The 26,496-nt window shown below is 47.9% G+C and overlaps 1 protein-coding gene across 1 annotated transcript in view; it reads right to left on the bottom strand.

Moving 5' to 3' along the window:
• SEPTIN9 (septin 9) overlaps positions 1–23,284 on the bottom strand; it is a 241,120-nt gene extending 217,836 nt beyond the window's left edge. The window contains exon 1 of the mRNA XM_090059005.1: positions 23,248–23,284. Coding sequence (XP_089915131.1) covers positions 23,248–23,269 — 22 coding nt within the window. The 5' untranslated portion in view covers positions 23,270–23,284. The remainder of the gene's footprint in view (positions 1–23,247) is intronic.
• Between the last annotated feature and the right edge of the window lie 3,212 nt (positions 23,285–26,496).

Genomic DNA, 26,496 nt, shown 5'->3' with positions numbered 1-26,496 from the left:
GAGGAGGGAGAGGAGGATCCACGCGGTGAACCAAAGACTGCGGCGCTGGTGTTATCGGGAAGGCTTTGGCTTCCATGACCACAGCCCGCTCTTTGGAGAGAGAGGCAGCGAGCTGCTGGGAAGAGATGGCCTCCACCTCTCCCCCCTGGGGAGGACACTCTTCTCAGCCAGGCTGGCTGACCTGCTCCACCGGGCTTTAAACTAAGCCTGTTGGGGGATGGGGGGACTACTGCCCCTGCTGGCCCGCTGAACAGCCCTTGCAAAGCCAGTGGACCAAGGCACTTAAGGGGGCACTTAAGGGAGCTCACCCCTGCCCCAGCCCTGGCACAATCTGTAGGCAAGGCAAGAGCCCCCAAGGGCACACTTGCCTGCCTGTACACTAATGCCAGGAGCCTGGGCAACAAGCAGGACGAGCTCGTCCTCCTGCTCAGTGCAAAGAAATATGATGTCATTGGGATAACAGAGACCTGGTGGGACTCCACCCATGACTGGACCACGGGGATAGAGGGCTATACCCTGTACAGGAGGGATCGTGTTGACAAAAGGGGCGGGGGTGTAGCTCTCTATGTGAAGGAAAGCTACATGTCCCTGCAAGCTGATGTTGGCGACCGGCATGGACAGCTAGAGACCCTCTGGGTAAAAATTCGTGGGGAATTCGGCATAGGGGACACAACGGTGGGAGTCTACTACAGACCTCCCACTCAAAGTCCTGAGCTTGACCAGGAGTTCGCCCGGGAACTGACTGAGGCTGCTTGCTTCAGGACCTTGGTTGTCAGGGGTGACTTCAATTACCCGGACATCTCGTGGGAAGATCACTCAGCTAAATCTGAGCGGGCGCAAAGCTTTCTCTCGTGCGTGGATGACCTCTACCTGACTCAAGAAGTCTATGGGCCAACGAGAGGCAAAGCGCTGCTTGACCTGGTACTGGCTACGGGGGCGACCTAATCGGCGACCTAGTGATTGATGGGAAGTTGGGTGACAGCGACCACGAGCTGATCACCTTCACCATCTGCCCTAAAGCTGGCAAGTCAGTCAGCAACACAGAAGTCCTTGACTTCAGAAAAGCCGACTTTGACAAGCTCAAGAGGCTTGTCGGTCAGGCCCTCTGGGACCATGACCCCAGGGAGATGGGAGTTCAAGAAGAGTGGTTGCTTCTCAGGGAAGCGATCCTCAGTGCACAAGCTAAATCTATTCCAACACGGAGGAAAGGCAGCAAGAAGGCACAGCAGCCCCCCTGGCTTTCCAGAGACCTAGCGGACCTACTGTGGCTAAAAAGGAAAGCCTACAAAGGATGGAGGACGGGATTCACCTCCAACGAGGATTACTCCGCACTGGTCCGGTCCTGCAGGGAGCAAACCAGGAAAGCCAAGGCTGCAACTGAACTCCAACTAGCTTCAGGCATCAAGGACAACAAAAAGTCCTTTTTCAGATATGTGGGGAGCCGGAGGAAAAGCAAGGGCAATGTTGGACCTCTGCTAAACCAGATGGGGCAACTGACAACTGACGCCCAGGAAAAAGCCAACCTATTAAATAGGTACTTTGCGTCAGTCTTTCATCAGTCACATGGGATGCCCATGCCTGCTATGGGACAGGGAAATCTGGGTGAGGGGGATCCCCTACCCTCCATCAATGCTGACCCCGTGAAGGAACACCTTGAGAAGCTGGATACCTTCAAGTCAGCTGGCCCTGACAGCCTGCACCCCAGGGTACTCAAGGAGCTGGCGAGCGTCATAGCCCAGCCCCTGGCACGGATCTTTGAAAACTCCTGGCGCTCTGGTGTAGTGCCCGAAGACTGGAAGAAAGCCAATGTGGTGCCGCTCTTCAAGAAAAGGAGGAGAGTGGATCCGGCTAACTACAGGCCCATTAGCCTGACTTCTATCCTGGGGAAGATCTTAGAAAAGTTTATTAAGGAGGCCATCCTTGAGGGACTGGCCCAGGCTAACATCCTAAGGGACAGCCAGCACAGGTTTGTTGCGGGTAGGTCTTGTTTGACCAATCTCATTTCCTTCTATGACCAGATGACCTATCACCTGGACAACGGAGAAGAGATTGATGTCATATATCTTGACTTCAAAAAAGCTTTTGATCTGGTATCCCATGATCACCTCTTGGCCAAACTGGCCGGTTGTGGCCTTGGCTCCACCACGATCCGCTGGCTGGGAAATTGGCTTCGTGGTCGGACCCAGAGGGTTGTAATCGATGGCCGTCACTCATCATGGTGCCCTGTAACCAGTGGGGTCCCTCAAGGCTCTGTCCTGGGACCCATCCTGTTCAACATCTTCATTAACGATGTGGATATTGGAGTTAGGAGTGGACTGGCCAAGTTCGCCGATGACACCAAACTTTGGGGCAAAGCATCCATGCCAGAAGATAGGCGGGTGATCCAGGCTGACCTGGACAAGCTCAGCAAATGGGCAGACGAGAACCTCATGGTGTTTAACACCGAAAAATGCAAGGTTCTCCACCTTGGGAGGAAAAACCTGCAGCACCCTTATAGGCTCGGCAGTGCTACATTGGTTAGCACTACAGAAGAAAAAGACTTGGGGGTCATCATTGACCACAAGATGAACATGAGCCTGCAATGCGATGCTGCAGCTAGTAAAGTGACCAAAACACTGGCGTGCATCCATAGATGCTTCTCGAGCAAATCCCGGGACGTCATTCTCCCCTTGTACTCGTCCTTGGTGAGGCTGCAGCTGGAGTACTGCGTCCAGTTTTGGGCTCCACAATTCAAAAAGGATGTGGAGAAGCTTGAGAGAGTGCAGAGGAGAGCCACACGCATGATCAGAGGTCAGGAAAACAGATCTTACGATGACAGGCTGAGAGCCATAGGACTCTTTAGCCTGGAAAAGCGTAGGCTCAGGGGTGATCTGATGGCCACCTATAAGTTTATCAGGGGTGACCACCAGGATCTGGGGGAACGTCTGTTCACCAGAGCGCCCCAAGGGATGACGAGGTCGAACGGTCACAAACTCCTGCAAGACCGTTTCAGGCTGGACATAAGGAAGAATTTCTTTACTGTCCGAGCCCCTAAGGTCTGGAACAGTCTGCCATTGGAGGTGGTTCAAGCACCTACATTGAACACCTTCAAGAGTAAATTGGATGCTTATCTTGCTGGGATCCTCTGACCCCAGCTGACTTCCTGCCCTTTGGGCAGGGGGCTGGACTCGATGATCTCCCGAGGTCCCTTCCAGCCCTAATGTCTATGAAATCTATGAAATCTATATGGTGAGAAGACCGTGACCCTTCCTTTCACATTCGGATCTAGCTATCGTCATCCAGGGCTTCACAACCTCCAAGGCTAGACTACAGCACTATATTCTATGTGGGGTTGTCCTGGAAGACTATCCGGAAACTGGGGCTGGTGCAGAATGTGGCAGCCCACCTTCTGAAGGGCCTGGGTCACTAGGGGCATTTATACACATGCTTGGTGGGGTGGGGTGGGGGAGGATGCTTTAATTAGAGTGGCTCCAAGAGCCGCCCTAATTAAAGCACCGGGAGTGTCACATGTATCAGCATCCCCACACTGAAAAATGGCAGTGGAGGCACTTTAACTAAAGCTTGTTGAACAAGCTTTAGTTAAAGTGTCCTCACCACCATTTTGCAGCATGGGAATGCTAATCTAGATGACTCTGGAGTCCACTGGACCATGGTAATTACTACACTCCAGCAGACGCGATTTCTGCTCTGACACACTGTAGTTACAGCACGTCAGAGCAGCCTCAATGCACATGTATAGGTATCCTAGGAGCATGTAACCCCAGTGTGCCAGAGTCTACACTGGCTCCCAATAGCTTTTTGGGTTCAAATCCAAGGTGTTGGTTTTGACCGATAAGGCCCAAAAGGACGTGGGTCCGATATACTTTAGGGACTTACATTATGCCCTATCTCAATCCCTAAGGTCAGTCAAGAGCAACTTCCTGCAAGCACCATCAATGCTCCGAGCTTACTTAGCAAAAACACGTAGAAGATCATTCTTGGTAGTCAGTCACCTCAGGCCTGAAACGCCATCCCTCCTGCCAGGGCGTGAGACTGGGTGTCATCCAGAAGCAGGATAAACCCTTCCTATTTGGGTGGGATTTTAGCAGCCAAGGATAAGCTGGGATATTGGGGCTGGTATTTATTTTGGGGGGGGGAGAAGGGGGGGTTAAGGGGAAGAAGTAGGGGTGAGGTGCTTCCTATATAGTTTAGTTTAGTTAATACTCTGTTGGCTTTTATAAGTTGTTCTGGTTATCCTGTTCTGTCTCATTGGTTTTGATTTGCTCCCTTGTTCTCATTTTATAAACTCTTCCGTAAGGTTCCTCAAGCTCTTGCCAGGAAGGGTGGCACATGCATCTAATAAATAAATAATGCAATTTCTGAGGCTCTGCTCGTTGATACTTGGGAAGGGTTTGGAAGGTGTCACAGAAGTGGGAAGTTGTTTTTACAGACAAAACTCAGCCAGTGGTAAAGCTGGAGCTTCACGTGTGATGGGGGTGAGAAGAAACCTGTAAGACCTCAGCAAATGCACCCCTGGCATCCATCACCAGGACACCAGAAAACAGCTACATCCCTCCCGCTCGTGGGGCAGGGCCAAAGTCTAGGAGCCAGGCAGTGCTTTGTCTGTGTTCAAACTCAGGCCTCTCGTCTCCCTGGGTCCCAGGCTCGTTACCTTTTGACATCAATATGCAGAGTGAAAAAGTGGAAAAAGACAAAATGAGAAAAGGTTGAGAGAGAAAGGGCATAATCCTGCTTGGGGCTAAGTGGCTCCTGATGGAGGGGGACAGCGAAGGGTATTCTGTGCCTGGAGACACTGGGCCCTATTTGATCAAAATTTTTATTGGGCCTATAGTCCAGGCAGCAGAGCTTTGAGGCTTTCAGGCTGCTCAGAGGGACACTGCCAGGGCTGCTATTGACCTAGAGGTTAATCTCCCAGCTGTTTTTTGGCCTGTGCATGCGTCATCCCTTAAACTGCTTGTCCATCCTCTGTTTTCTCATGAACCAGGCTGAGAGGGGCCAAAATGGACACTGATCCCAGTCTCTGTGAAGCACTGGGAGGAGCAGGAGTCACGGGCAGCTTAATTCCCCAGTCCGCTCTCAGCAATGCAACAATGCGTGACGGAAACCCTCCATTCTCTAGCACAAAAGCCACCCCCCCCCCCCCCCGCAACTCCTGGGTTATGTTGGTGAAAGGAGGAGGGAGGCCCAAAAATCCAGGTGCCCCTTTGTTTTTAGAGGGACCGAGGGATTTTTCTGAATCAGGAGACTATTCAAAGAAGGAAAGAAGAAGAAAAAGGCTGCCAACCTTGGGCCTTGACAAAAGAAAGAGAGTGGGCTAACAGGTGGGGAGGAGGAATTCTAGCTTCCTGGCTCAGCTGAAGTTAAGTTCCTTTTGCCTAAGTATCTCAGGACCTGAACTAAAGCCCACTGAAACCAATGGGGTTGGGATTAAACCTTGCCAAGAGTCCTCAATCAAACCCCATTACATTCAGCACAAAAAGTTCCCTTGGCTTCCCAGACAGCTGGATTGGGTCCAGAATTTCAAAGGTTTTTTGAATATGGAAATGGTGAAAAATGTTTGCAACCAAATCAGGATAAAATGCAATTGATTTGTAGGCTTCTTAGACTCCTTGGGTTCTCCCAAGAGCTTGTTGAACCTTTCCTGCATCTCTGCACCTAGTTTCCTGCAAAACTAAGCAGCTTTGCCATGTGCTGAGTAACTTCAGACATGCTACAGTGGCAGTAATGACCTATTACAGTCAGTACCTGGTACATAATGGCCACTACGCAGAATACTCAACAGCACCTGGAGGCACTTAAACCATTCAGCCAGTTATAACTTGACCAGTGAACACCTCAGCAAGGTGACCTGTGAGCCTCAGTGCCCCACATATTTGATTTGCTTCATCTAACCTAAGGATGGTGTCCATTAAGGAGCAAATTCATCTCATTTCATTGCCAGGCTGCTGGTGGCATTGGTAAGGAAGGGTTGAATAGGGAGGCTCCTGAAGCTTTGCTTTGCCAAGAGCAGCCCCATGCCTCAGGAAGAGAAATCAAGGTCTCTGTTGCTGACTTTCATCTTCCCGACATCTCCTTGAAGAAACAAAACAAAGACAGGCTCAGCTTTGGGGGAAGGAACTACTCCAATGTGGAGAGGAAACAGTGCAAACTAGCCAGCTAATCTAGTCTTCTTGCCCACCCTTGGTTCCCTCAGCCCCACTAGAGCACTGCAGTCCTGGATGCCAACTACACGCTCTCCTTGTGCGCCTACCAGCCCAGGGGAGACCACCGCTGCAGCACTCCAGCTGACATGCAGATCAGCCCTGACAGCTCCGGGCCAGAAGAAATTTGCCTTTCTACCCAGTAGAAAATACAGTACTGATGCTTTAAATAGTTTGCGAGTTCTCAAGTGGTGCTCACTGCATTTTATTCCGAATTTTTTAAGATATTTAGGCAGCTGACGACTGCAGATGGGGGCCTGCTGGAAGCTCCAAAGCACACCCGGATGGCAGAGGGAGTGGTGCCTTCGCACTTTAAAACCCTTCTCGGTGCCTTTCTTTGCATTTGCCCCTTTATCTTTCAAGTATCAGGATGAAGAGCCCAGTCCCCAGGCCTCCAGAATGAGAAGCCAGCTTGCTTCCTCCGTTTTGAATCCTTAGTCGGCTGTTAATTCGCTTACCTTTCCTTTCCCCTTGAAGCAGGATCAGGAAGTCCATCCATTCATCAAGGCCCTGATGCTGTTCTGGCGCTGAGACATCCAAGACTGAGTAGCATGCCCAATGAATCCCTATTGTTTTTACCAAATCAGTTTTGTTGAGATCACCTGGGAAAATTGAGTGACTCTATGATGAATAAGTTCTTGAAAACCAGACAGGTATCCTTCTCAGGTACCACCATGACAGGTAGGCATTAGACTAGAGAGAAACACAAGCAAACCCAACACGGCAGGTTTCACCTTCCACAAGAAAGTTTTACAATACAGTCCCCTTAACTATATTGCAAGAGGGGAAAGAAAGGCGATGGGTAAACCAAGGGTTCCAGCGTCTGTGACCTTTGTGGTCCATAGTTTGTGGGGAAGAGGAGGACAGAAGCTGGAATAAGAAAAGAGACTAAACATGAAAATTCTGCTGAAAAGGCCCAAAATCCGTACAAAGGAATCCTGTTTCACTCCCCTTCAGAGCAGAATGGGAGTCAGCTGTTGGGATGCCATTTCTGGTCCCCTGAGGCTGTTTCTAGAATCAGAGTATCCTAGAAGAGAAGGGCTGGAAATGTCCCTGAGAGGCCAACCTTGTCCAACCCCCTGCTCCAGTCAGGATCATCCCTCACTAAAACTGCACAAACAGCCCTCCCAGACAACTACCACTAACAATGCCCCAAACCACCAAGAACACACAAACCATCCAGATAAAGTAGAGGCATTAGGGCATAGGCGCTGCCCTGCTGCTTCGAGGACAGCAGTAGTACACATGAGAAATCCAAGGATGAGGGCCATGCCCTCTGCTACAGAGGAAATCAAAACCCCTTACAGTCCATGCCAATCTGACCATAAGAAAAAATTTCTTCTTGATCCTAAATGTGGCAATTTGTCTGCCCCTAAGCAGAAGATCAAGAGTCTCTAGCCAAGAACCTTTGGGTTTTTTAGTCCCCGCGGGAGAATTAGCACACCTAAGTCAAAATCCCTGGCTTCGTCTGCAGCTAACACCCAGTGCTTCTGTGGAAGATGGAAAAAATAAACCCAAACCCTGACTTCTGCATCAAGAGGGGGGAATAATCCTTCCTGGCCCCATGTAGTAACCAGCAAAGCCCAAAATCATGGTGAAAACCAAATCCTCTCCACTCTGATGTGCAATCTGGGGATCACAACACAGCCCCACACATCACACTCCCAAAATGAAGAGCCAGAACCCTAGCTCTGTTTATCCCCCTGACAGTAACTTTACTTTGCTGCACAACTGCACTTAGCAGATCCTTAAGAAGTGATAAATGAACCTCTTCTGACTTTCCCTGACTCTCTTCAAGAGAAGCTTTGTTTTCCTTTGCTGCTGCTCACTTCTGTTATTCTCTGTCCAGCTAAAAAGTTTTTTAAAAGTCCATCCCAAATTAATCTTACTGCCCTTGTGTCCAGATGTGGAATTTCCATAACAACTACAAAATGCAGCTTGTGTCATGTATACCGTGATTATATCGAGACAGCTCTTAGGGCAAAGCAATGGGCCATTATGCAGTTAGTGAGAAATGGAGTTAGTTGCTCAGCTGTGTAATATTGCTGCAAGGTTTGCTCTCAAAGCAGAATTCATTGCAATACCACCGTTGGATTATCCCAACATTGCGGCCAAGCTATTTTTAACTTCCCTTCTTCCAACAAGAAAGAAAACTAAAAGTGTAGTGATAGTTGCCAATACATATTGCTTTCCTGAAGTGTTATCACATCTCTCGTTCCATTTCTTGCACTATGCCCCCAGTAAAACTAGTGGCTGTTTAAATTCATTCCAGCCCTTGTTTCTTTGAAGACCTGATGAGTCTTTGCTATCATCCTGACTTCCCCTGCTCTTAACAAGGTTCCAGAGAGGAGCAGCTCAGTTGAACATATTCAGCCTTTCCTTTCCCTGCTAGACCCTCTTCACACATAGCAGATGTGCAGAAGGAGCTGAAGAAATACTGAACATGCCTGTAAATCAACCCTAATGGTGGAGAGAAATGTGCTATGGCTCACACCTCTGTCACTGGGGCATCCAGAAAGGAGATCACTCAATTGGTAAAGCAATTTCTTTTGTGAAAGTCTGTTGGCCAGCAAAACATCCAGGGGAGCAAGTGACTGGGGCCAAAAGCACAGGAAAATGCTCCATTAGCTTCCTTGTGCTCCTCCCTCCACCCCATTTGCAGCCCCTCTGCTATTTCTTCTGCCCTGCAACTCTCCTGGCTCTGCTGGTGCAGCATGCTCCCAGCTTACAACTCCAAGGTACCATTTTTTTAATGAATTAGTCATTTTTTGACCTTTTACATTCTGCTCAGGTCACATTTCCCAACTGAGATACTTATGCAGCCACATGAATCAGGGAGCTGGGGCTTTAATAAATCACTGCATATCGTGAGACTCACAATACTATAATAAAAAGCTGGCAACATCACCTTGTTGAGCAGTGCTACAGTTAATGCTTTGAAATGTAAATCTTGTCTGTGGCCACGATGAACCTCTCAGCTGTGGGACACATGTCTGCATATATGTGATCTCACTTTCTATGGTATGTCATTTCCTCATGCTGATTGCCCAGGTAACAAACGGCATGTGAGATAGGCTGGCGTGCTTGGAGGAATACATACCAGTTATGCCAAGTTAGGAATGCTAGAAACCTTGCTAGACAGATGGATCAAAGCAGCTATGAATGAGCTCATAGTTCACAATATTAACTGCAGAAATCGCCTGTCAGATTATTTTACATCACCGTCAGGAGGTTTATCCACCCAAAATCCCCTCCAGGAAATAAATCACAGCCCTGTATTGCAGCTGCCAATTTAGATGGGAAAGACCACCCAAACCATGACATCCCATTGCAACCAAACTGCATCAGCAGCATCTCCCAGCATTGAAGAAATGGAGCCAACCCAGCCAACCACTCTTGTTGGTTTATGCACTAAACAATTAGTACTCAGTCCAGAGGAAGTGTTCACAAATATAGCCTTGGCTGAATGACAGGAAGTAGAGAGAGCAGTTTAACGAGCTACAAGTGATAACAGTATTCCAGCCTGTCTGAGCATTGATAAATCTCAGCACACACCCAGCATCTGTTTGAACCATAAGGACCTCTGTATTACAACCAAGAAACAAGAGCTCAGGGTAGAACTCAGTTGCCATCAGAGCTTAATGGGAACCAGATATTCTGAAATGGAACCAAACCAAAAAACTTAAAATTTTTACATGAATTAGAATTCAGGGGGAAAAAGAATCCCTTTGTATTAACTGAAATGTTTCTTCCTAATTTTTTTCCAATGTTATGGCACAGAATAAAAAACTGAGAGAATGAAAAGAAAGGTCTCAGAACAAAGAATTGAACCCGCATGTTTTGATTTTGTCAAAATACTTTCTTCTGAAACATGACTTGGCCAAAATTGACACATTTCTGCAAATATCTGGCTTTCAACAAACTGGTACTTTCCATCAGAAAACTTCTAGTAGTTCCAGCTGCCACTGGTTGCTCCCATTGTTAGCACCAGCTCCTGAACCAGTAGAGGAGCTCGCTGCCGATCCAGGTACACGTTCTGTGGTTAAACCGATGACTCCCACCCCAAGACCTGTCAGTTCAGGGCTTTTCATCAGCGCTAAGTGGAGTGGAACAAATTCCACTCTATGTTCTCCCATGTGCAAGGTCCGAAACTCTGAAAGAGTTGTCATTTTGCTTAACAACTCTAATTTATACATGTTCAGGCACTTACAACTTAGCCCTTGAATCATTCAGCGCCAGTTCTTGGCAGTAATTGCTGAGGTCATCTTGCACTCAATTCTTTTGTTATTCTAGCCATTACATAACAGACGGATTGGACCCCACTCCCTTGCCACATCAGAGGTAAGGTAAACGACACCCTGGGGCAGCGCCCGTGGGTTACTGCAGAGAGTCCAGCTTGGCTTCCCGCTGGATCCATTAGGCCTTCCCCAGCACTGTCTCCTGTCCCACTTCAACAGGCTGCTAGGAGAGAGGTCCTCCCCTGCTGCTGAGAGGGTAATGAGTGCTGAAGTTCATGAGCATCTCCATGCCAGCTGAGGTGGGCTTAGATCCACTGGATCTCCACGTGAGCCACCAAGAGCTGAGCACGTAATTCAGGGAAGCCGACTCCTTGGAAAATCTGGCCATTCGATGTTCACTCAATGTACTCCTTCTTTCCGGTCAGGAAACAGGGCCAAAGTCTCTGCTAATCTCTCAGTCCCCGAAGCATCAGTACTCTCCCTGCGAGGATTATGGTCTTTGTGGAGCTGTCTCACTTCCATCACAATTATTTACTGTGTCTTCCCTCTAAGCCTCCTTTTCTAAACAAACTCTGAGTCCCAGAAAATGTTTCCTGTAAATAAATGAATAATGAATAACCCTGGAAACAAAGGCCTTTCTTTCCTTGGTTCCAGCTTAGCTTCTTAAAGCATACACATCACCGCACCTAGCTGACAGGCGACGAGCTCCTTCACTTTAACCCTGGGCCTGGGGAAGAAGAGGTGGCTTCACGCTCTGAACACAAGGATGGAAATGCCTGGCCTGCCCTTAAAGTGCAGCTCTAAACCATGGCAGCACAGTCTTGGCCCATCAGACTTCTGAGCCAGCTACGCGGGGTTTCAGAGAGGGGGTCCTTTGAACTTGGACACAAGCTCCTGTCTCCCCGGTCCGGCCTCAGACTTTTCATAAGGGAGGGCAAGTAGGTGCTGCCTCCTCCCCGGCACTGGCTGCCTTTCGCTGCACCCAGGTAACGCAACCGAAGAAGTCACTCGAGGGATGAAAGATGCTTTCGAACTGTACAGCGTGAACCCAAGCTGTGATTCTCCCTCTTGCACCGCAGGATTAGCACAGCTTCTACCAGGAGCTGCAGGAACGGCAACGCTGCCGTCCTGTCACCAGCTGTGGCCCAGATGATGCGTTACACAGCGGGAAGCAGATTCCCAGGCTGTGATGAATTCCTGTCCCCAGGTCCTTTCTTGTCATTATGAAGCCTCCCCTGCCACTGTGGGAAAGTGTTGACTCACTGGTGACTGTGCTCTCTCTGACTGCGCTGCAGCTTTTAGTCTCAGATTTCTTCACAGTACTGCATTAGAAGGCCGCATTCCTGGGGAGTGTGTGTGTGCAGGAGTCCTGACTGCTCTTCCTGGGATTGGCAGGCAGGAAAAAACCCTATTGTTTTCTTAAAGTGAATTTACTGCTAGTGAAAGGTGTCAGTCCAGCAGCCACAGAGACTGAAACCTGTTTATTCAGAGCAGAGGTGGCAGCACAGGCTTCCCTGATGCCAACAAGCCTTAGAAATAAGGTAGCGATCCCCCTTCCCCCCCACATATGAAAGAAGGGAGTTCAGGTTCACATGTCCAGTCAGTCAATCCATGCCTTCTCTGCTATGCTTGGTTGGCTGAGTGATGTGAATGCCTTCTCCACGACTGCACTGAATCTGTGGTCTAATGAGCACCACGGAGGAGCCCATCAACAGGAAAAGCTACTGCATTAAAGAAAGCATTGGAGGGAGGTCATACTTCCCTCTTGCCCAGAGGAGCAAAGCCCTCTCCACCACCACAAATGCTGCACCATCTCTGGAACCTGTGCAAAAATAAATGTCTGTTGATTTTGGGCAGGGGGAAGATTAGGCTCAGGCAGAAACCACCATTTACTCTATTGTAGCCAACAGCTCTCCTTGCTGATGGGGTAATTGGTGACTGCAAGCAGTGATCAGGCTGAGGGACACCAAGTCCCAACCTATTCCAGCTGAGATCCATGGGATCTTGCAAATGAGCTCAAGGGGAACAGAGTTGGGTCTGTGAGTATCATCGTGTGTGCAAACTCACAAACTAGGCTGGCTGGCACTCGGGCAAGACCAGGCCTGGTGAGAGGCAGCAGAAAGAAGTGAGGAAAAGACACGGATGTTTGCTTGTTTCCATTTCCCTGTCCCAGGCCTGCCATTAGCTCAGCAGGGGAGTTATGCTCTGAAGCTGCATTTCCTTGTTCCACGTGGTGTTTCTTGCTTGGTTCATGAAGGGCAGGCAGGGTGGGGGTGGGCCCAGGGAGACTTCTACATCAGAGGGGTTAGTCACTTGAGGCAGCCTCCTGAGCTGCATGTTTTTTCCTGCTGTTGTTTCTTACTTGACTCCTTGCGAGGTGGCCTGGTTTTGCAGATCATGCTGTAACTTACTGCTGGGCTGGGGCTCTCTTTGGGCTGGTTCCTGAAAGGTGGCAGGATATCATATTAGCTACAGCAGAACTTTTCCGTGGGATGCAGGCAAAGCGGGTGCCATAAAAGCATGCCCTGCTGATAGCACAGTTGGCAGCGTACCATGATACTGCTTTAGTGAGGTGCATCACCCCATCTGGCACCAGCCTACAGCAATGATGACACCATCTTGTGCTGTATCACTGTGGTAGCAGCGTGTCCTGCCAGCTTGCCATTCTGATGCCTAGGAAGCATGCCATGCCAACATCACAGCCACAGGGCCTACTCATGCAGCAGCAGTATATCCTGCCAGGATCACCAAGTAAATAATGCCACCATTGCAACAGCCATATGGGGTCCACAGAAGCATCTCACCCCTGCATTTGGGTCTTGGGGGAAGCAGTGCCAGAACCCTTGGAAGGATGCTATGGCCAAAGATACAGCAGCATGCCCTTCTGAGCTGTCTGCAGGACACCTTTCCTAGTATCACAGGGCAACACAACCAGTCCAGGCATGTGGCAGTGCCCTAGCAATGTACAGTGCTAATACACAGCAGGACACACAACAGCCTTCTTGGATGAGAAGGCCGGGGGCCTCTCTGAAAATGTCCACAGCTCAGGGTGGGCTGGCACTCAGACTTGGCTGTGGCTCTCTGGGAATACTGCTGGCTGGAGAACATGGATAAGAAGCACGTCTGTTCTTCCTTTTCAATTCAAATGCGACTGAAATATTTATTCTTTGTTTCAATTTTAAGCGTTGTTTCCATGTCATGAAATGCCAACTGGAAATGCAGCATGGTCTACTGGGACCTCAGTCCCTGGCTTTGCCAGTGACCTGCTGTGCGGCCATGGGCTAGTCACTTCTCCTCTCATTGCTTCTGGTTCCTTTCCTACCCAATGTCTGTCCAGTCTGTTCATCTGTATGCTCAGTGGTGCAGGACTTCTCTTACTCTCTGTTTGTCTGGCACCTGGCAGTCCCAGTGATGACTGGGGGGATCCCTTGAAGTGACTATCATACATCTAATAATACTGACAGCAACACCAATGCCAAAGGTCAAAGGCAAGGGTGCAGCAGGAGGGGAAGTGACTCAAGAAGGAAATGAAGAGGCATGTGTTTTAATTTGCTAAAAACCATCACCAGGCAGAATGATCAAACATGACAGGACCCCGTGGCTTTTGTTTATGGGCTGGAAAATGTGACTTCGCAGTACAGCCTATTCGGAGACGCAGTTGCCTAAAACAATGAGCAAGTGTTTTCTCGGCGGGAACTGGATCCTATTTGTTTTCCCTTTTGTTTAGGAGATTTCAGGCTTGGACAGGGGGCTGCTGACCTTTGATATTATGAGCTCTCTCACTGATGTGAATTCTGGTCTCCTTTGCTCCATGTGACTGGGCAAAGCAAATCACAGAGGCTGTTTCCAGTGCCCTGAAGCTAAAGTACAAAGCCCCTTGTCTTTGTAACAACCGTCCTCTCATTACAGCTTAAGAGAAGACAAGCTCCTGGCATTGCCCTTGCTTTTCTCTTTCCAGAACTTCAATAAAACTGACTTATTCTTAACAAAGCTGTCCAGATGCCCTCTATAACAGCGATTCTCAACCAGGGGTTGTGAGATCCTTCTAAGGGAACCGTGAAATATTAGCACTGTTAGGTATGCAAAGACTTACGCATGATTCACAAAATAAACCCAGAAATTTCAACTAGGAATCCAGAGCGTCAAAAACGTTCTGACCTGGTGTGATCTAGTCTGACTGCTTTGCAGTAGAATTGCTCTATTGTTTTTCCACAGCCAAAAATCAAGTGAAAGCTAAGAGCTGATATTTTCTGGGGGGTGCCTTGAGTCTAACAAGGGTGAGAACCATTGCTCTGTAACATCAGCCACATTGTTAGGAGGACAGAACAAAGTTAAGATTTGGACTGTACGAGCTTTGGAACAGAGACCGTCTTTTACAGCGTGTTGATGCAGTGCCTCCCTCAATGGACCACTGATGCTGCATGGGGCATTTCTTGGTCCTAATATTATCCTTAAACAATTAGGACAGGAAAGAAACTCTGATACCCCTCCAAGAATTGAGAGACTTCAAAAAAAGTCTCTGTCACAGTTTAGGACATTAATTTTCCCTGAACAACCATACTGGGTCTTTAAGGCTGCTACACTCTTGAATCCCACCAGGTAGCGAGAGCTTTATGGCCACTGGGCTGGTTGCTATTGACCAAGCCAGTGTCCGTGGAGTCTGTGGTTTGAATGGGGTTCTTCCTTCAGCCTGGGGAAGAGAAAGGAACCGTGAGAAGAGAGAACCAGACAAGAAAAAAAGCTACACGGCTGCAAAAATGGCGTTCTTGGGAATGTCCAAGTGCATGTAGATCCAAGAAAGAGTTGCATATTCTAACTGTGGGGGGCTACAGCCTGATCATGTCCTTAGTTGTCCTCACTGAGGTGTCATGGGCAGAAAAGAGGGAAGTGTGTCATGTGCTTGAAACTCCAAGCTGCTTTAAGCTCTTCCTTACATCTCTCAGTGTATATTAATAAATGACTTCCTGTCCTTGCAGCAGCAGGACACTGGCTGGACTCTTATCCCTCTGCTTTACCTGGGACAAGTTAAAGGGTGTTCCTGATTTTTCAGGCATAATGCCCGATAGCTTTGTGTGAGAGTTTATTCCTGAAGGTTTTAAGAGCGGGTTAAACAGGGGTGCTCTTGCCTTGAGCAGAGGGTTGGACTAGATGACTCCCTCAGGTCTCTTCCAGCCCTACTTTTCTATTCCAGGATTCAGTGACTGATTCTAGGGCTCAACCCAGGAAAGCCCAGATGAAGGAGAAAGAGCTTAGGGTATCATTTATTAAAGCTGTAATGAACATAATCACCCAGCAGGATAAGTTCTACCTCTAATATAAACAATGAAATGGAAAAAAAATATACTCATAATCCAAGTCAGTTATTCTCTAACCAGCAGTTCAGCTGGTTGGGGCAGGCATCAGGCACTTTGCCAGAAAAATTATTATTCCGCCATCACTGCTGTAGTAGAAATACTTTCCTTCACCAATGTGTGAAGCCCAGGGATGATATTCAGGCCCCACAGAGGCCAGTGGGAGATTTTTCACCCTTGAACTCCAGCGGGGGCTTAGCAGCAACTGAGTGATCTGCCTCATGGACATGAGGCCAAGATCTATGCAATTGCTTATGGGTGGGATTTCCAGAGCATTCAGCATTGGCTCAACTCAGGGACACTGCAGGCATTTAAATCTTGGACCTTAAAAGTATATTCTGAAAGCAAATGCTTCATGACTTGAACAGGGTCCCATAGCCCCACAAAACACCACCACAGTATTGCATCTACAGCACCTGTTTGCACCTCTTCAACAAGACACTAATGCACAAAGCTAAGCACTTATGGCCAGAGTCTATTCCACTTCTTAGGTGTCTAAATGGACTTAGGTGCCTAAGTACAATTCTATCCTCCCCACCCCTCATTCAAGTCATGAAAATCTATTAATGCATCTACTTTACTAACATGTTGTCAGCTGACCCTTGAGACTGGGTGACAAAAAACAGTGAGGAGGATGGATCCACCTATCTTCTCTATTAACAGTTTTTCAGGAACTTGAGCAGGATGAACTAGTCTACCCTGATCAAGTCTACTTATGGACCTAATAGATGGACTAAATTCTGCACAAGTCCACTTATGCACCCAATAGATGGAACAGAATCTGACCCTTACACTCTTTGGGGTAAGGAGAGTCTTTTTCCTATGTACGTACAATACCGACCACTCAAAAGAGTCCACTCCCTGACTCAGGCTCCTGGGTGTTACCACAGTACAAACGTACAACAACCACCCTACATTACTAGAGCAGTATGTAAGCAGTCCATCACTCAGAAACAACCCTGGAGTGAAAAAACAGGGAATGAAACCCCTGCACTCCTAAGTAACCTAACCTTAGAATAAGAAACCAGTGCTCCTGAAGAGCCGTATCCATTGCAGGGGAGCTCCACCCAGGAACTGGTATCTCTGGTAGGACAGCCTTTAGCAGAACAAGGGTCCAAATGAAGAGAACTACAAGAACCGCATCTTTGTTTTCTTAGGCATTCAGATTCACAATGGGTATGTCTACACCTTTAGTTTAGTACTTGCTTAATGAGGTTTTAACTACATGCGCAGTAACTACAGTTACTGCACAGTAGCACTGGCACATGGTTTTTTTGTGGCGCCTACTGAGCCATAGCCTAACAACACTGTGCAGTAGTGTATTAGCATGGTTTTTGAGCAGCATGCTACGGTGCAGTGTTATTAGGTTACGGCGCAGTAAGCAGCTCATGTAGATGCACCTGGTGATAAGCAAAGCACAAATCCTAAGATAGACAGATAGATACCACAGCTTAATCAAATGACTCAGAAAAGGGCTCTGCTCATCCAGAATATTCAGAGTATTCAGTTAACTAATTCCATTCCCTCTGTGTTCAAAGGCGACCCTTATTAAGGCACTATTACTGAAAAATAACAGGGTAGGCATGAATGTGCTTGAGTGCATGTCACAGTTCCAGGCACTGAAGTTCCTAATGGCAGGGATGGGTGGTAATAATGAAGGATGTCAATTTGTTAATCTGGCAGTGATGAAGCATGCACTGAATTGTGCATTCCCGCAGTAGGTAACTGCAGCTAGACAGAGGTGCTGACAACCTCTGGTCATTAGAGACCCAGTTCTGGATCTGAGAGCATTGTTTTTGTGAATATTCACCCAAAAAACAGTTTTAAGGGGGCTGAAAATGATTCAACCCAGAGCATCATATTGGCCACACAAAAAAGGGAAAAACCCATCTTTGGAAACATCCAGTTTTCAGCCTTTTCCAAATGAAACAATTATGATTGTTTTACTTTGAAATGATGTTTTCATTGCAGAGACCGTCAAAGCTGAATGCTAAAAACCTCGGAATGAAACACAAATATTTGGTTTGATTTAATATGTTTTCAGTGTTTTTGGTTCTGCCAGTGAACCCGAGCAGCAGTAATTCACGCAGCTTTCTCCAGCACTCGTTGCTTTATACAGACAAAATGCTATTGAAATAAACAGGGATTTTCCCTGGGTAAAGTACAGCAGTCTTGAGCCTTCAAAGCCCCATGACCTTTGATCCAGTAGTGGGCGTGATAATCCCAATGTCCTGGCTGAATTCCAACTAAGGTAATTACTTTCCACGTCCTGAAGGCCTGGTGCACTTCAGCTCCAAACAGTCCCTTCCACTTGCCATCTCAGCCTATGTCAGTCCTGCAGTGTGAAGGGCCCTTTGAGCCGGAATAGGTCTGTCCAAATTAGCTTTCAGAAGCACAGCAACACCAGGGAGCCTGGGTGCTTGCAGAGGCCCAGGCATTGCATTGAAGCCCATCCCATCACCTTTTCATTGCACTCTTGGGTTAATTAATTGATGGCTAGATTAAATCTAGCTGGAGCCTGCCTACCTGTGCTGCAATCATCGCTCTCAGCTACAGGATGGATACAGCCTCAGATGCTGTGTAATGTTGCTGTGCAGTGGTAAATAGTTACCATCAGCCACTCAGGACTCTTGAGGATGCAGTTCTTATTTAGGTGCCTAAATAGTAGATACACTCATCTTAAAATCTGGCTCTGATTGCAGGGTCTGAAGATGCAAAATTCAGCCCTGGGCAGCTCTGAAAATCCTGGCTCTTCATGTACAAGCCTGCTATCCTGTGCCCCTGGAGAAATACATTTCTGCAGATAACTATCAGCACTGTAGTTATGAAAGCCTCAGTCTGTACAGAGCAAAACAAATTATCCTAGTGTCCAATCTGTGTTCTTCCACTTGGCATTCAACAACACCACTAGCGCAATGCAGATGGGAACTACAGTAGTTTAGTGATTTACAGAGGCACTGAACACATGTAGCTACCAGTGATTTGATCCAAGATTGCTCAGCATCTTCAGAATATCAGTCCCTATTTGTATGGCAACTATAGGCCAGTGTCAGACTAGGATACCCACAGTGTCACATACCACCCCCAAGACAGTCCCGGAATTAGTGGAGTTTCTCCCATTCCCGCTTCCCAGCTCAGCCCAGGGATCGCACACAGTCCCTGGGGTGACACCCGTTTCAGACTGTATTCAGTGTCTTACGCAAACTTAAAATTACATGCAGCCCCTGGTGAAACAATTTTTGCCATGCTTAGAGGTAACCTGAAGGCCACTCTGGCATCTTGTCTCATGTGCCTTGCTTCTCTGTTGCATTTATGGGGATGCAGAGGGTTAGGGTGGGTGACCCCCTGAGGTCCCTTCCAGCCCCGTTCTATGATTCTGCGAGTTCCCAGAAAAGGGAGCATCTATTTAAAAAATAGCATCCCAAGGCAACTAAAGCAGCTCCTAACAATTCTGCTCTCCCCAAGCATCTGAAAAAATAAACCCTTCAAGCACAAGGAGTTTGAACTGGCTTCGAAGTGGGTACTTGCTTTGATTTCCCTTGTACGATTCCTTCTGATGTTTGTAAAGGTTTTTTCCTTCGCTTCCCCCCCAGCCCCAGTCCATTCCAGGAACAGAGCATTGCAGGGCTGAGCTGTAGCTGCCTGAAGCTAAAGCACAAAGGTCTGAGCGTCTCTTTACTGGTAAGAAGGAAAGTATCTGAGGCAAACTCTCTGTCCCAACCACACCTACATGGCAAGCACTCAAAAGCCACAGCAGATGTATAATGATTTTGCCTGCAGTACTTCAGAAAAGGTAAATCCTGTTTAGGGCAGGAGATAGCCTTGGAACCTTCCCAACAGGTATAGGACTCAGGCCAAAATCCATTCAAGTCGTGCAGATCTTTCCATTGAACTTGATGGGCTTTGGATTAGATCCACAGTAAAAGACTGAGGAGAAGAGGGGCAAGTCTGGAACCTGAGGAGTTTAAATCTGAGCCTGGTGGCCCCCTCTATGGTGTTTGCAATGGGCTTGCTTCTTCCTAATGCAAGCTGCTTTAGAGCAGTGGTTTTCAACCTGTTGTCTGCAAGCCCCATGGGGGTCCACAGACTACGTCTAAGGGGTACGCAACAAATGACTATGATCAATCAAAAGTACCCACACTTGCAATTCCAAGAGCTCTGCACCCCCATCCAAAATTTCCAAAGGGGTCTGCACCTCCATTCAGAGTTGTTTAGGGGTCTGCAAATTAAAAAAGGTTGAAAACCACACTGCTTTGGAGTATTTATTGGTGGTTCTCCTGCTTGCATCTGGCTTCCCAGGGCTGGAGCTCAAACCCCACAGTGCGGTGCTGACAGAAAGATGCAGTCTTTTCAGCTTACATGTTACAGCCAGTTGCCCACTCATCTCTCTGGTCCTCTCAACAGCCCCACTCTGAGTGCCCGCGCAGTCAATGAGCTATGGTACTAATGCGTCAAAATCACTGCTTTGTGAAGTATCAGGATTCTTAGTAACAGGAAAACCATTTTAGCCTTTCAAGGTGGCTGCCAGACTTGTGAGCTGGTAAGGGTTGGATCTGGCCAGTCCTGGGATGGTAGACCTCTAAGAAACCCAATTTATTGTAGGGGATACTGTATAATTCCCTCTGTGATGTGTCTTGCAGAGTCCAGGCCTTGGCCCCAGCAATCTGGGGGGCTATGCTATTGGGAATGCGGTCTCTTGGGATGAGACATACAAATGAGGGCTGTTTGGGATTGTCTGTACTACAGCAGCAGCATGTCCTGGTTAGCACCAGACTGAGTGCACCCCACCCACCTGAGTCCACTGACACGCTCCAGAGTGGGAAGTTTGCCATTGAAGCTGCTTCAGATTCATCCCCGGCCCCTGGTCTCAGATGCTCCTGGAGATTGATGCGGTGTAGACAAGCCCTTTATGTACAGCCAACCAATTAAGAAATCATAGTGCAGCTTGCAGGACAGGGGTGGTAACCCCAGTGTCCTGGCCGGCTTTCAATTCATGCAATTACTGGTATGTTCTGCCTCCCTAGCTTTCCTTCTTGTTTCCATTAGATAAAATAGCCTTCTGTCCTTCCCATTTGAAACAGTTGCCACATTCTGGTCCAGAAGTGATGCATCTTTTTGCAAACAGCTGGCCACATGCAATTCAAGTCCCTTCTGGATGAACATTATTAATCAAATGACATTTCATCTTAACATTGAGCTCAAACATCGTTATTTGGAGTTGTGCTCATGGGATGTCATCAGAGATGCATCTCATTAACGTGAGGCACTCTGCAGACACACGGCTTCACTCTAGCACACATCAGTACAAAGCAAACATGGTAACCCAGGATATTAAGTCTTAAAAGCAGGCAGCCACAATTTCAGATCATTTGTCAGTGACAAGGCTCCTTGAGGGATGGAATTAAAATATTTAATGGTAGGATTCATGTATGCTGTACAGGTTAGCCTGTCTGCGGTGTCCAGAAGTTGAGGGAAGAAGGCATGATTTCATCAAAAAGCCATTAGATGCTTTTCTCTTGATCTGTGCTTTCCTCAAGGACCCATCCATGTGGTATCTGTAAGCCCTGTGCAGCTATGATTGGCAGCACCATCATACTCCAGTCTGACTGCACCTGACCTTCAGTTCAGCAAGGGTAAATGAACTATAGCTTCAATGGAGACAGCTCACTTTAGACCAGCTGATGACCTGGCTTGTCATTTTAAGAAACAGGAAGGACTTAACAACCCCTCCTCCTACCCTCAGCTCTGCCCCCTGCTTTTTCGTTCTGCAGCTACTCACTGAAGAATCCCTCCCGACTTCCAGAGTTCCACAAAACACCCCGCACAAAACACATTTCCCTTGCCCTGCTTTCTCTCTTAGAGAAAAAATATACCTCCTGGCATGTATGGTAGCCATTGTGTCTTGACTAAGTACCTCTGGGAAAGGACCTGGCTGCAAATCACCACGCATACCTCTAGTGGTGTATTCATCATACACGGATCTCCAGTCCAAAGTACTTGAACTTGGACCTGTTCATTGATACTAATAAGAGATTTTTTTTGGCATTGGGAGTAAACACATAACACTCCAGACAGGAACATTCCCTATTGATACTGAAACCAAATAGGCAATAACAAGAATTTCCACCGGGGAGTTCTGGAGGGAGGGCACTGAGTCCAGCTTGCTTCTGTGGTTTATGAAGTCATCATGATTTGAACTGGCCATTGTGTGGCTTCAATGAATCAGCATAGTTTGGCCATTCCAAAAAGCACTGACATCCCAGTGACGAGTGTAGCCCACGCGGGTTTCAGTGAGATGACTCAGAATGCCAGGAAGAGATTGGCCTGAAGACAACACCTCTATGCTGCTGCCTGCAGGCTACTAGTAACATCCCCCGCTCTACACCCCTGAAGTTGATGGGGTACCAAGGGTGTAAGTGAGAAAAGAATTCGACACAAGTTGTTTCAAGCCACAGGCTGCTGGCTAGGAGCAATCCATTGCAGAGCATAGCTATATGCCTGGAAAACGTGCTGCTAGGTTGGCTGCCGGCGAGGACCCAAGCTACAGTGGGTCAGTGGGTTAAATGCCTGACATTTCATAGGAGTCATATCCTCACTCCCATGCACTGACAGCATCTTCCAGAATGTCATTGGTGCACCTCATAGGAAGCTTCAGGGCAGCGCCACCATGCCAGATGCAACTCATCCTTGGCAGCGGTACAGCAACTGCTTCAGAAAAATCCACCCATAGCACATAAGGCTTCCACATATCGTGTAGCTGGAAGGAAGAGGAGAGGAGCTCTGGCTTTAAACTGCTCCTGCGCTAATGACTCACCCTCCAGGAGGCAGAAGGTAACCTTGGCAGGACCACCCACAGCTGCAGGGACAGGGACTTTCACTAGCTGTCCCATGGGGAGCGAGGCATTGATCTGGAGGAGAGCTGGGGTAGCAGAGGTAATTTAAAAACTGCGGGGGGTGGAGTGGGGAAGGGAAGGCTCTAGGGGCTCTGATTCAAGCCAACACAGTATTTCCACAATTGTTTCATTGTAGAGAATCCCAGTCTCTCCTGAACCACAAACTTATCACACAAATGCTGCCAGCATGTTAAGAAGTGCTGCCGTTACTGTCTCCTGCCCTTAAAGCCGCCCTTCAACCCAGCCTCCACTGTCACACAGGTGTCTTGCAGGTAAGACAGACCCCACACTGGGGAAGCCGATTTCCAGCTGGCTGGCATAACCTGCCTTTCTGGATTTTAAGTTCTCTCCGTTGATCAAAGACTCATTTATAAACAACAAAACGAGGGCTCTCATCCAAGATAGGCCCAGGGAGACTCAGAGGCAGAGGGGCTTCTACGTGTTACATTTTTATTTTTATTTTTTTGCAGAAAGAGAGCGAGAGAGAAAGAGAGAGAACAGGGCAAGCAGAGCCGGTGGGTTTGAGACACCCAGCAGCCACCGAGCCAGGCCCCACTGCGCTCACCTGAATACGATGATTTCCTCATGCTGTCGCTCTCACAGATGTTACATAGGAACAAAATTAAGTGCCGGGATGGTTCTCCAAGTTCTTCCCAGGGAATAATCACTAGGGTGATGTGTGGCTGCTTTAATCCTTTTGTTCCAGCAGGCAGGGGTTGGCAGAGGGAAGTGTACTCCTCCTACACACCGTATCCGCACACCCGCACTGAGCTCCAGCTGAGGGGCAGCTCAGCGCACTCCCATTACTTAGAACACACCTTTCCCAAGAACAGCTCTGGGCAGTCCCAACCGTGCTGCCGCTGGCAGGGGTAGGAGGAAAACTCAGCCTCCCCAGTGCTTTAACCTTTTCCCCTCTGAAAACAAACAGGCTCTGCAGAATATCCCTGCCAGCTCCCAGCCCTGTGGCATTCAGCAGATTTAACCTGTGCAGCAAGAAGGAAAAAAAATACGAGTTTCTCCCTTTAAGCCTCAGATCACCCGGTCACTTCTGGTTCTAGGGGCAAGCCGTTTCTAGTTCAAAGTGCATTGCTGGCCTGTCAGCATGAACAGTGTAAACACTTCTTTCCTTTTGAAATCCACATGAAAGGACAGGCTTATTCAGAGCTGCAGGTTGAGTAAAAGGTTTGCTTGGTCTTGCAACATAGGGCTAGTGTGTGTGTGTGACGGAGCTATTCATCACTGTAGAGAAATGGCCCATCAGCAAGCTGAAGACCAGACAGCCAACTCTACAAAGCAAAGCGAGATTCTTCTCCCACAGACACACTCACCCTTTTTCTGTTGGGGGGGGAGAGGGAACCCCTGGGCCAGACACTGCCTGAGCATGGCAACAGGCCTGATCTGTTTAAGAGACTAGAGGTATGCTTCTGCTTGCTTCTTTGGTCAAGCGCATGGTGATCAATTAGTAATCAGGCAAGGACAGTGGGCTGAAGGCATTGTTGGTGCAGGAGGAAAGAGAAAGCAAATTAAGAAGAGAAGTGACTAAGAACAATCTGAAATCTAGGAGAATCCAGAGGCAGAATTTGATTCGAGTCAATGGAAACATTTCAAGAGGTCTCAGAAAGATTAAATGAGACAGGAGCTGGGTCTACCCAAGAAACTTGCACAAAATGACTCTAAATGCAGCTCATTTAAACGGGGCACTGGACTCTTATATTTCAGCTTAAACTAATTAGGAGGTGGTTTACACTAAATGGAAATGATCCAGGTTTAAATAATAAGAACATCCGCACAGAAGTTTGCACAGGTTTCAATGAGTTTAAAAGCTATTTAGCTTAAATTAGTGGGACCATCTCATCTAGAAAAGGCTGTGTTTTGTGAGGCCTGAATTGCTCCAGCAACTGCTTATGAGCTAAGGAGATTTTTTTTATGCTTCTGGGATGCCCCCAGTTTGAATTCAGCACTAATCATGAGATATCACCAGCTGGTGATGCTAGTGTAAAATGAGTGTGTTTGATCTCATTTCAAGTCTCACTGGCCAAGTACCTGCCCCATGAAACCACCCCATCTCAGTAGAGCAATGTGCTCTGGGCCCTGGAGCTGATGTCCCCCAGCAGCACAAAGGCATGATCCCAAAGCAGCCTGGAGACACTTGTGCATGCTCCAGAAGAAGAGAGGACATCACCCTTGGGGTCTGTCAAGGCAGCAACTTTCACCAGCATTGGGTTTACACAAAGTAGTAAAATATTGACATTATGGTTTGTGAAAGGCCACCAGTCACGTTAGGCTTTGTGGACATTGCCCTAAAAAGCCTTCCTTCCTGGGACTATATAAACATGTTTCATAATGAGAACCCAATGCCCTCTCTCTCCTTATTTTTAACAAAGCCTTTGACAATCCAGAAGGCCTGTGATTCACTTCCTTTCTTACACTTATGGTTTAATGTACTTCAAGGAGTCCATTTGCTTTGTGAGGTTGCCCAGCACATGGAAAAATGGTTGTATCATTGCAGACTGATCCTGCCATGGCTGTTTGGGGTTTTTCTTATCAAATGTGATTTGGAGCAAAAGATGCCAGCTTGTCAAAATAGAAACGTTTAATGTAAACATACCAGATCCAACAAACTTTTGCCAGGAAATGTCCCTTGGGTTCAGGCAAAGCGCGCGCACCCCAGAATAGCCGGGTGGTGAAGGCACTCACTTGAGGTCACTAATTCAGACCCGGGATGTGAACTTGGGATTCTCACAGCCCAGGTGCGCGTCTAGCTTTTGGCCGTTCTCTTCAGGGTCTCCTACTGGAGGTATCCCACTTTGTATGTTTGTTGGGCCAGAGCGAGAAAGCCTGATGCTGTAGCCCAGTGGTCAGGGCGCTCACCTGGAATACGTGAGGACACCGGAGCAGGAACTTCAAAGCGGGTCTCCACATTCCTCCAGGCTGTTCTGGTGGGGGCTGGTTTTATTCTCTCTCTCTCCGGTTTTCCACAAATAAACAACTTCAAGGAGTCTGTTACATCCTAATGAAGCATGGGACACTAATCCTAATGTCCCAAGCAGTGGCAGCACGTAGGGTGGCAATGCCTGGCCAGCAGCTGCTATTGTACACCCCTCACCAATTCAATGCCCTGGGCTGCTGCTGCAGTTACCCCCCTTAGTAATACTACCAAACACAGGGAACTTCTGCTGATTTTAAGCTCGACAGCCTTGAGAAGACAGGGACGCAGACACTTGTCCCACCTCGTACAGCAAGTCACGGGTAGAATTCACATCTCCTGTGTGCTAATCGACTGCCATTCCCTATGGGCTATTTTACTTACCTCTGTATCCCTGGTTATGTGCGTGGACGGGGCTGTCTGAAACAGTACACCATTAATGGGTGTATATGGTGCAGAAAGACAGTGGTCATGTTCTCTCACAAATTTGTGGGCCTGCAATTCCTTGCATGTGTGTAATTAGGTCTATACTGTGAGCATATGCACATGTGATTGGATGTATGTGACAGTGTGGATTTTGCGTGTGCGTGATTGGGCACATGCATGCATGCAGCTGCATTTGTGTGCAAGTGCGTGCATGAGATCGTGTGTGACCACATGTGTGCATTCCTTCGTGGGGCCTTTGATGACCTGTATTTCTAGGAGACTGGCTGGGCAAGCAGCACGCGAGGCTTCCACCCCAGGGCCAAGCAAACACAAAGAAACAGAAAATGGCTGAAGGGATTTTCATGAAACATTGTCTGACAAAGACTCCTTTTCTTTGGCTGCCTGAGCCTCAGAATTATCAGGAGAGTCAGTAGTTTGGCTTGGAAGAGCAGGTTAATGTTT

The sequence above is a fragment of the Crocodylus siamensis genome, chromosome 8 (genome assembly GCF_052110815.1).
Source record: "Crocodylus siamensis isolate JL-2025a chromosome 8, ASM5211081v1, whole genome shotgun sequence".
NCBI lineage: Eukaryota > Metazoa > Chordata > Crocodylia > Crocodylidae > Crocodylus > Crocodylus siamensis.
The sequence above is the reverse complement of the archived record's forward strand: the minus strand, read 5'-3'. Positions and strand labels throughout refer to the sequence as shown.